We start from the raw sequence: 11,199 nt of genomic DNA, 5'->3' as shown, positions 1-11,199 counted from the left end.
TTGAGCAAGTCAATATAAATCCCTACCTGCACCAGGGGTGCTGTTTTGTAGCTAACCCTGCACTCTTATCTACTCTTTATTGAAAAGAGAATTGCCCCATGGGGATCAATAAAGTATTACATTATATTAAAACAGAAAGTACAAATGCTAAGTTGACCTTGGCAAAGTTTTCTTTCTATCAGAAACTCTCATTGAGGATGTTTGCTCGGTACGCCTACACACAGAAGACTTTCAGCTCAGCAAGGCTTGGGTCATTTCTCATGACTGTCTCCCTTCTATGACAAACAGCTTCCAAACTTCTCATCTTGGAAAAGTTACCCTGTTTATGTAAGAATCATCACTTTTGGATTAATGTTAAATGTTGAATATATTGTTATATATTGTTGTTGATTTATGGTTGCATTGTTAAATCTGGGGTAGAATGCAACTCAATTATATGCATGTGTGAAAATGTATTTAATGTTAAAGCTTCACATGTTTAATGGCTATATGGTAAAGCCTTGCTGGAAACAGATCAGGTAGCAGATTGTGAAAACGATTGACTAGTACAGCCATTGATCAAAGGAATGGTTGCCTAAGTGGCAAGGCAATGCTCAGAACAATGTTTTCATGCATCTCTTATTAGAGTCTAATTCACTGCTGACATAAGGCTGGTGATTAATGGGATCCTCCAGAATGAAAACCCCCTGAGCTTTGTTTGGATGGAAATAGATGATTAATTATTGATGGTTATGTTGTGGTGTGCTGTGGTATCTGTCTTCACTTATGAAAGGAAGTCAACAGGTGAATGAAAAAGCAATGAATGATCTTGTAAATTGTAAACAAAGACTAAAGGAAAACAAGTCCCGGCATTACCATGGATGCTGATAGCCTATCTCTTGATTTAAATTAAGCTTGCACAAAAGAACCAACAGTCTGCAGAATCTCTAATGAGTCTACTCAGCACTGTTTATTGAGCAGTAAATGTTGTGTGTGTGCAGTAAAGGTTCAGTGTGTGTGCAGTCAAGTTCCAGTGTATGTGTGTGTCTGTACTTGCATGTCTGTGTGGGTACAAATAAGCACCTATGGCCATACTCTGTCAGTTCAGGCATAAACTGGCCAGTAGATGGCAATGTCTGAAATATCATGTAAGAGTTTCATATTTTTCCTTACTATGGATTTTTTGGGAGTACTTCACTTATGGGTTTGTATGCATAGAGTCTTGAAGATGTCAGCTTTCTGTGGCGGGGCTAATATTTTTGCTAATATGTCTTGAGGATTGGGCTTTTTAAAAAGAAAACGTATAACCACAATCAGCACCATTTCAAACAGGAAAGGTTTATTGCATGAATTCTGCCTGGTCACATAGTTGCACATTTCAACCGAACAGCTGTCTTATCTATGTGATGAAATGTTCAAATTGGCACATCTTCAGCAAATGTATTGACTCTGAGGAGGAATTTTATCACCACGAACATAGATTTACTAAGCACTTTTGGCAAGTCTCCCTACCATTTTAAGACTTTATTGGGGTTTTTAATACATTTAATCAAACTGAAAGGAGACACAGATTGACCTTTTGATACATTTATACATTCTTTAATAACACATCACATTTCAACAACATGGTGATATAACTGGGACACAGATAAGGAGTCAAACACCATCTGACGGCAGACAAATGTCCCTCATATCTCTGACATTTTTGGTTTATTCCTTCGCCGGTGCAACATGCTCCATGTATGCATACTTCAACCTCGAGAAAACAGATCAAGCCTGCAGCTTTATAGAAATAGATGCCATTGTACCATTCCCTCAAAGCATCGAGAGTCAAAGAGGTTTGTATTGCTGTAGGCCACGTGGCTTTAATTAATAGGTTCAATTTATCCATGCTCCGTTTCCCAATGCATGTCCTCAATAGGACCCTCTTTGTTCCACTGACTTACAAAATGACCTGGGCGTCATAGTGTTTGCAAATACTTTTTATAGTTTGCTTTAGTCCACTCGAGTGCCATACTGGTGGGATTTGGCACATAGGACAATAAACTGGATTGACAACCTACTGGCCACTATCTGAGTGTTTCTGATGTGGTAAACCCCACCCATCTGGTACTACAAGCAGGATCTGCTCATAATATAACAAAGTTTATCTTAACAACTAAAATGTTTATGAAAAACCTAATCTTGTCCAGTCCTGCTGGCTGCAGATCAGATGCGTGGAGTCTCTGAGCTGGGCTGCTGGTTGGGGACAATCTGATTCTGGAAGAGAGGCTGGAGGAACAGGCCCAATGTGCCCACCACACACACTATCACAAAGATCCACAGGAACATACGGTCCACCACCATGGCTACATACTTCCAGTCCTCAATCACCTGCAAATAAACATAGAAATCAAATCAAACTGATTCAATATATATTTTACACAGATCTGTCATAATATTACTTACACAGGCACTGAGAATAATAATGCAAGCAAGTCAAGGCTTTAAGTAAGAACAATCATAAAACCATGATATAGGTATTTCAGATCAGTTGAGGATATACTATGGTGTGGTACACTGATGCTTCAGTTGTCTAAGTCTACAGTGCTGTGCTAGCAATACATTTTACTTGTGACTGCAAGGGATTGAATTTCAACTTATGCTGTGATGCACATTCCCATTTGCTGTTTACCTTAGATGTTCCCTGGTTGCATAAAAGCAATAATATTGCTTCGCTCACGAGGATGGCTCTTTTAAAGGAAAATTCCACTCTCAGATACTTTAATGTATCATCAATGCGTAATGTTCAGTGCACTGCAGAAGTCATTTTGTGAGGAAGTGTTGTAATTTACTGCATTTGTTACTGACATTTGTTGTATCCACTTTCCCTCAACCTGCCTCGTCTACTTCAGTTAGTGATTTCCTACGTTTTCAGTTCTCATTCCCAGTTTCCAGTTGAGAAAAGGTGTTGCGCCCCTTACTCAAAACGCAACATGGCTTGTGTCTGCATGTCATTCTGGTCTATTGAGGCTACTGTCGGTGGATAAATTGGTCTCTCTGCCCCTTGTACGATGGATTTCTCCTTGTATGATTGTTGAAAGTTGGTGCAAAATGGTGAGCTCTTTGAATCTGAGGGACTTACACTAATGTTCTGAGGGACTGCAACTACACTAATTCTTGGCCACAGTAAAATATAGTGACTGAATAATAGTTGCACAGGTAAGTTATATCCCAGCAACGACCCGTTGCTGAGACCTACACTGAAATAACTATTGACCCTTTCACCCCATCTTCCATGCTGTCCTTGGCAGTTTTTAAAAGGAGTCATTCCTCAAGCCTGGTCACCTCCCTATTTTATTGATTTGTCCGAGAAAGCGATTGATTATCCAAAGTCTGGTTCCAATTTACTGGGTCACAGCCACTACTCAGGGTTAGTGGTATTCCTTCCTGCTCCATAGGGGTCACAGAGTGTGTTAAATGTTATCCCACACCAATACCAACATCCTTGATCCAATTTATTGAGATCAGAATGGACAGAGGTCAGAACATTACTCAATGGGGAGAGCGTGGCACTGAAACTGGAGCCTGTGCTCCTAAAATTTTGTGAAATGAATGTGCTTTGTGCACAAAAAGTGAGAGAAAAATGTTTTCCCACCACAAATGGATTACGTGAAGGAGCCACGACTAGATACAGGCAGAGAGTCTGACATTGAAGTATCGTGGTGAACGGGTGTACACATTTACCTTCAGCTCCGATGACCCGGGTGCAATACTCAACTCAACCAACTCATGCGAAGAGGTTTTCTACTGTGAGTGAGGTTTTAATTTTTTGTTAAAGCTTTACTTATTTAACCATGACCAAATCCCCAACCTTAACCAAATTGTTTTAGTAACCTAACCAAGTGCAAATCCCTGTAACCCTTGACATCAAAACTGCACTGCTTGATCGTAACTGACACACCCCTACTGTGCCTCCTGCCACTCAGTCAAGTTCACGGCGAGTCACCAAAATACCAAACAGTCACAGGCGAGAAAAACACCTCATATATTAATTTTGGAAAAATTGTGCTACCTGAAATTCATCAGGTAATATTTGAAAAACATAAATGATACTGTCCTCAAATATTTTTTATGAGCAAATGTCTTCAGATGATTCAATACTAGACCATAATGTGCTTAACTTTAATGACAGTAGTCAATATGGGAGTGGATGTTTTTAAAATGGTGGATATCTCATTTTGGAAGGAAACTCTTCATATTATACATTCATAATATAGTATAATATAATATATGCGCTATTGATTCTAGCCAAACTTCTAGTTGAACTGTTCATACTTACACTCTGATCATCATCATCTCCCATCATGTGGTCAGCCACAAAGCGCACCCCATCCACCGCCTCCTGGACGTCAGCAGCCCAGTCTGAGCTGCTTCTCTGCCGGAGGTCCTGGGTGGAAGTGAAACCGTTGGGAAGGTACTCGGTGGAGCGCAAATCCCCTTTCCTGTTGATGTGGTTGTAACCCAGCGGAGGAGCGGCATTCTTGTTGCAAAAATGTCCTGGAGTGGAGAAGGCAGAGTCGGAAGAGAGCAGGGCAGAAGAAGAGGACATGGTGGTACCTGTTTTAGATGGAACCGGGTAACTCAGGCCCAGAATGGCCCTCCTAGCCCGTAGGCACCGCTGCTGACGAAGCCTCTGGCGCGCAGAGTTATTGTGAGGACGCCTCATGAAGAGCAAGGCGGGCAATTTGACAAGAAATATCAGCTTGACCCAGGGCGGCATGGTGTGGGTGCTGGGAGAGCGGTGGTGCACATTGAGCACACACACACTGGTGATAATGGAGAAGGTCACCAGCACCATGGTAAACATCAGATACTTGCCGATCAGGGGCACATCCAGTGAGGTCGGAGGAACAATCTTTGAGATTAGAAGCAGGAACACAGTGAGAGCCAGGAGGACGGAGATACACAGGGTCATCTTCTCCCCACAGTCTGAAGGCAAGTAGAAGACCAGGATGGCCAGTGAGGTAATCAACACACAGGGAATGATGAGGTTGATGGTGTAGAAGAGGGGCTTTCTCTTGATGATGAAGTCATAGGTGAGGTCCACATAGGTGGGGTCCAGAGGGTTGACTGTCCGCCTGCCGGGCAATGTCAAGATGTCCCACTCTCCACTGGGAGTGAAATCATCCATGCTGGCCACCTCGGACTTCAGGACCAGGTCAATCTCTGTGTGGTCGTACGTCCAAGAGCGGAACTTGAGGGTGCAATTCTGCTGGTCAAAGGGAAAATGCTTGACCTCGATCTTACAGGCGCTCTTGTAGATGGCCGGTGGGAGCCAGAAGATGCTGCCATTGAAAAGGACAATGGCGTTGGTGAAGACTGTCACCTCATAGGTACCATCAGCACTGTGAGGAGAGGGGAGAGAATGAGAAAGAAACCTTTAGAGCCTCTGAATCAATCTCTGAGGACTGTGTTATCAAGGTACATACATTTCACTTTGCCACTGAGGGGAAAATCACTCAACTTGAGAATTCCCATTTGTTATTTCTATGGTTGAGGACAGTCCAATCAATATTTGTGAATGTGAACAACTCTCTCCCAAAACCAGAAACCAGAGAGCTAAGACTGATCCTTTCATCAAGTATAAACTCTGGAGCTTCTCCAGAGAATGAATTGTGAAAGATAGTAAAGGTGACCAAAGGGAGCTGGATTGGAGGGATCGCTGGTAATATCACCTTTATACCTGATGACTTTATACCTGATGATAAGTTTAAGTCTTAATTCTCTAGTTTCTGGTTATGGGAGAGAGTTCCCTGTCCACAAATATTAGTTGGACTGTTGTAGAAGTAAGAGAAATTCTTAAAATGAATGATCTTCCACTTTAATCTTTCTTACAAATATTTAACAAAAATAGAAAACTCTTTGTATCATAACACCATTACATTCCAATAATGCTTACTTGTTGTACAGAACAATATCAGGGAGCCAGATGTGTCTGGAGGGAATACGTAGCTTGTCGATGCCTTCGTATTTTGAGGGGTCCCATGATAACCTGTAATCCACCCAATGCTGCAAAGACAGAGAGACCTAGCCATCTAAATTCTGAGTTCTGACGATTACACACTTTCCCAAGACCGGCTCATTCCCAATTACATGTTTCATTATCACTGAAATTAAGTACATGCAGAGCACAATTATAGAACCAGTTTGTTCCACATTGAGACAGGAAGATTGGATATAGTTTAATTCAAGTTCAGGGGGAAGGACATTTAACAAGGGACGGACATGGTGAGGGCATGAGATTGGTTGTTGATGGTGATGGACCTTGAGCTCCATCAAGCTTACCTGAGTGAGCCAGACATTAGTGGTCATAATCTGTTCTCTTTCATTCTGCAAATCGAAAAATGCAATGGAGAATTAATTTCAGTACAACTTTCATAGGTGTTTTGTGCAGAAATGCTCAAAAATGACTAACATCAATTTAAAATTTCAATAAGTAAATAGTAAGAAAAGAATAATCAAGTGAGCAATGACCTGTCAGTTTTTGCATTATATTTGTACACTAGTATGAACTTGAACAATAATTTAAAATCTGAATAGTTCAGGTCATCCTCTGGTAAGGCATGACTAGTAATAGGTAACAGTAGAACATTTTCACAGATTTTGTACTCAGTATCCTTATTTATGGCCTATTGGATCACCCTAAAATTAAGATGAAGGAGTTTCCCAGGGTTTCTGCCATGTTTTCTCTCATCTTTGAAGAGAAGTCAAGAGCCACAGTCCACCTGTTCTCACGCTCAAAGCCTCACACTCAACTATTCATTGAAAAAGAATACTATGAACACTAAAAAATAATTGCATTTGAATCCCCCCATCACGCATGTTTGTTGATGGCATTCTCATCACGCTGTCATGACATACAGTTCCAATAAAGTGATACCAAATGCCAATTACCACAAGCAGCACAATGCAAGCTCATAAACCGATGCTATGAATGAGCCTGGCTGTCTTGGCCTGCAGCTGGGAGGAGCCTCAACTGTAAATCACAGGGTAGCCTCCAACACCCTGGCTGAAGCATGTTTATGGCCCCTTTTAATCCAATGTGCTGAAGTTTCAATCTGGACATGACAGAGGCAGAGATCACAGTCCGCCAGATCTGTCCTTTACTTCATCCATCCATTTAGGTATATGGCTTCTCAGCAGAAGCTGGTATGTAATTAACTGCTTTCTCAATGCTTGGGGGCTGCCCTCATGCTCTCTCTTTTTCTATCATTATTTTCTCTCTTTTACACCATCTTTCTTTTTCTGTCTCCCTCTCTATCTGTCTTTGTATTTCTTGTACACATTCTCTCTCTCTCTCTCTCTCACACACACACACACACACACACCCAGAAACAACACATAAATAAGCACACTCGCATACCCCTGGATTATGAGTGGGCATGAGTATGCATTGCCTTACCACACTGATGAGCTGTGCCAGAGACACTTGCAGTTTGACTGTGACTCTCTCTGTCCTGTTGACAGCTGGGCGGATCAGTTTGTTGTAGCGCTCCTTTCCCAGCAACCAGTTCATCAGACGCTCCTCCGAGTCGGCGCAGCTGCTACCTGGTGATAGAATTTTGTTCAAACATTACAGTGGAGAGAGATGGGAAAGCTATGAAAGAGGGAAGGGATGACATGCGGCAAAGATCATGAATTGCCTTAACGCGATGGGCCACCAAGACACCCTGACTTTTTGATAGTATTAACAGTGGCTGTGGGGAAAATATGTGACAAAGATGGTAAGATTTCATGGTGTAATTTGCATGGAGTGAAAAAATGGGACTATGCCACTGTTTTTTCCTTTCTGACTTTTTTTTTTGTTTCTATTGTTGGAAATCATTGAGATGGCATGAAGATGTCTGATCAGTGTTAAGAGAAGGTCTAGAGGTAGTGTGGCTCTGAGACACCAAAATGTACTGTTGTGCCTTGTGGATGTGTTGTGGGCCTAAATCAGTGAAACAATTGTTATGGGAGATGTAGACTTAATAAATCCAGTAACATACCCACTCTCACCCAACCCCCTTTTCCCTCTAACATCCAAGCCAGGTTTCAACCAAAATAACACAAGGGAAAGCTACATCAGATTCTGTGTATTGGCAAATGCCTCAACTGTTGTCTCGTGGATTATCTTTTATCCCCCTGCACAGGGACTTGCTGTAGACAGTGATCTTCCCTGTCTTCCTAGTTCTGTGTCAAAGCTCTCAAACACAGGATGAAGAGGAGCTGAAGAAAGCTATTAGCAGTTAGACAGTGCTCCATACAAACAGCATATTCAAGTGCACAAGTCTCAAAGGAAACTGCGCCTTTTGAAGAAGGCCAAGGAAATTGGAAATTGGAAATTGTAGTACAAATGTTATGAAGGCCCCAGTGCCATGTTCAACTAAATATTTACCTTTTGGGATGAGGGCAGATATTTCTACACAGCATGCTATTAATTATACTGTTGCAGTGCCACTGCCTGAAGCCACATCACCAGTTGTCTCTCTTAAATCAGAATAAGATACGAATACCAACGCATGAACTCCACCTCGTGTTTGTTGGTTTTTAATGGCACCCATGTCAGCGGTGAAGAGAAGCCTGATTTAAATTGATGGTTAGCACTTCTCATCTGAAGCAGAATGGATAGAGGGTGCACTACCGCTTCCCTCTTTACCTGCAGCTGGTAACTAATGCCCTGACACCGCTAAGAGTAGCTGAGTCGACTTGATCTACTCATGGGAAACACTCCAATGAGGTGAGACTCTTACTGATGGGCCCATTTAAAGAAAAATCACTCCCGCGGTCAGTGTTCAGCAGAGTAACATGGCTGCAAAACCCGAGAGATTCATCACACATGCTTTTTTTGTTAAGCTATGTGGTGATGGTGTACCAAAAATAAGAATGATGTTTGACTTATAATCAATGTGCTGCTCACTTTGAAGCTTTGCCATGCTCTTGCAGAGTATCAAACTCTGTGCATCATTATCAGGCCACAAACTCCTGTAGGTTTGAGAAGTGTGCCGTACCCGACAGTCTCGCCCCATGGGTCAATGCATGCCGCCATGACTGGACCCTCGTCAGTCCTTTGGCTGAGGTCCCATCCAACACAACAGGAGCTTCAGAGCGCTCTTTAACAGATGGTGTGTTGTCAAAGCCCTAGGAGACCACAGTGAAACATGCTCTGCTTTACCCCAGAGGCGAAGGCCACCGGCCAGGAAGGTGACAAACCACTCAAACTGGTAATCACTACCTGCTGTGAATGACCGTCGGTGTGTGTGTATGTGCAAGTGCGTGCGTGTGAAAATTAAACGTGTATACATAACAGCTTTTTGTAAGCTTTTTGACATTATGTTGATTGAGAGTGAGGTCAGCCATGTTAATACAATGCCAGAGTCAGCTGTTGTTGAGTTGATAAGGTCACTCTGAAAAACACTGTTCTAGAAAAATACAGTTAGAGATTGGAGAGTGTAATGAAGTGTATGTGAATGGACAAAAGCATGAGGCAAAAGGTGATGAGATGTGTTAAACAGTGTGAACATGAAGCATTTATCTCTTCTCCTAACCCTTCTTCTTCCTCTCCTTTGTCTTCAAACAGCATTAACAAGATAGTGGCATTTATCGCTTGTTCTTGTTCTTCTTCTTGTTCTTCATTGCTGTTATGAGTAGAAAGCCTAGTCTCTGGGACAGACTCACTATAGAATTGACTCTGGGCCTGTAGGCTGCAATGTTTCATATCTGATGTTGAGAGGATGCATCACTCAAATAATGTCTGAATTGTACAGCATTTACACACAGTGTTAAACTATTAGAAACATCTGCTTATTCCATGAAATACACTGATCATGTGAATCAAGGTGTAAGCTATGATTTGTACTGATTTCACCAAATATATCCACTTCAGTCCTATGAGGGAAATAAGAAGAAGTGGATAAGGAAATACTATTCAGCCTTGTGGCGAATGGATTGTGCAAAAGGAGGTGCAGGTCAATATTACAAAATTGCTCCAAATGTTTTGTGCACTGAGTGAAAATAATTGCATTTGTTGTGGAGAACTCCATTAGTTGTGACCCTCTAAACTCCCCAAACCCTCTGCCACAAGACAGTATGGGTTATGGTACTTTCCCTAAGTGAATTGCTGATTTGGTGACAATAGGCCACATTTGATAGCAGGACTGACTCATCAAATTGCCTCTAGATGAGACATCTAGTTGAAATATAATATCATCATACCTCAGCTGAACTTGCGAAAGTGTGTTTAATACTTATTTCCCTGTCAGGAAAATGTGTGTTTATCCATATGCGTTTTGTAATTATATTAAAATTGAAGTACATGTGATTTTTACATTAGTTTTAGTAGATTAAAAAATGTTTTAAAACATTTTATTTCTTGTATACATCTTGTGAAACGGCAACATTCGTTATTGTCATTTACACTATTCACCCACTGGCATTGAGAACTTGGCTGCACAAAAACAAAACAAAAAAACGATGGTGCTATAACTTGAACATTAAGTGTAACCAAAATGACTTCTCCACACAAATACAAAGACACTTTGTCAAAATCCGGTTTAGTTTTAGAACTGCTACGCGGATAAAAGACATGCTAGAATAGATAAGCAGGCTGCAGCATCGAGCAGAAAGACAGATATACTTACATTGAATCAAAGAGAAAAAGTAAGCGAGGATGGGGAGAGCCCGAGTCATTTTTTCGGCACCATCTGGTCCACACGATTTGTCAGTGAGAAACCCCCAAAGCAGCAATATTCAGCGCTCTTCTCGGGCATGCCGGGCTCTGAAGAGGCTCCATGTACGCGCTCACGGTTTGGACACTTCACCGGCGCTGTGTTGATGCGTCAAAAAGGAAATTGGCTACTGTAGAGCGTTTGTCCTGATTCCGGCGGTGGTCCCACTGTGGGGATAGTTTGCAGCAAACTGCCCCATGAAATTGAACGACACTCCTCCATGCACACACATTGTTGCGCGCCACCAACGCGCACCAGCCTACCCAAGGCGCATTGCTCTCTCCGTCCACTGCAGACCCTGGACCCAGTATTTGGCTTCCTAGTTTGCTTAAGTTGACACCAGCTCAGCAGCGGCTTTAGGTGTTGGGTTACATGTTTGTAGTGCTTCGAAGCTCAAGCTTACTGCGACAGTTTGTGAAATTTGTGATAGTATTCAGCATATTTTTTTTGTTGTTTTTGTTTACAGCATTGT

At 42.0% G+C, this 11,199-nt stretch overlaps 1 protein-coding gene across 1 annotated transcript; it reads right to left on the bottom strand.

The window, feature by feature from the left end:
* Nucleotides 1–1,932: 1,932 nt before the first annotated feature.
* chrnb4 (cholinergic receptor, nicotinic, beta 4 (neuronal)) lies at nucleotides 1,933–10,689 on the bottom strand. The gene is made up of 6 exons (XM_071531974.1): nucleotides 10,641–10,689; nucleotides 7,424–7,569; nucleotides 6,307–6,351; nucleotides 5,921–6,030; nucleotides 4,301–5,366; nucleotides 1,933–2,352 (listed from the first exon to the last, which is right to left on the bottom strand). Exons 1-6 carry the CDS (start codon nucleotides 10,687–10,689, stop codon nucleotides 2,188–2,190), a joined length of 1,581 nt encoding a protein of 526 aa, XP_071388075.1. The 3' UTR covers nucleotides 1,933–2,187.
* Nucleotides 10,690–11,199: the final 510 nt, after the last annotated feature.

Source organism: Centroberyx affinis, unplaced genomic scaffold (assembly GCF_046629955.1).
Source record: "Centroberyx affinis isolate AG114_WGS23_722 - 3 ecotype Tasmania unplaced genomic scaffold, CSIRO-AGI_Caff_v1 ptg002151l_1, whole genome shotgun sequence".
Lineage (NCBI taxonomy): Eukaryota > Metazoa > Chordata > Actinopteri > Beryciformes > Berycidae > Centroberyx > Centroberyx affinis.
Note: the sequence above shows the minus strand (reverse complement) of the source record. Positions and strands in the feature narration are given on the sequence as shown.

What these genes read in the sequence shown, in the direction of transcription:
- chrnb4 (XM_071531974.1), bottom strand. Translation starts at nt 10,689, where the DNA reads ATGACTCGGGCTCTCCCCATCCTCGCTTACTTTTTCTCTTTGATTCAA. An exon ending in CTAATGTCTGGCTCACTCAG is followed by an intron (nt 6,031 to 6,306) that starts GTAAGCTTGATG and finishes CTGTCTTTGCAG; the next exon opens with CATTGGGTGGATTACAGGTT. An exon ending in GAGATGATGATGATCAGAGT is followed by an intron (nt 2,353 to 4,300) that starts GTAAGTATGAAC and finishes GTTTATTTGCAG; the next exon opens with GTGATTGAGGACTGGAAGTA.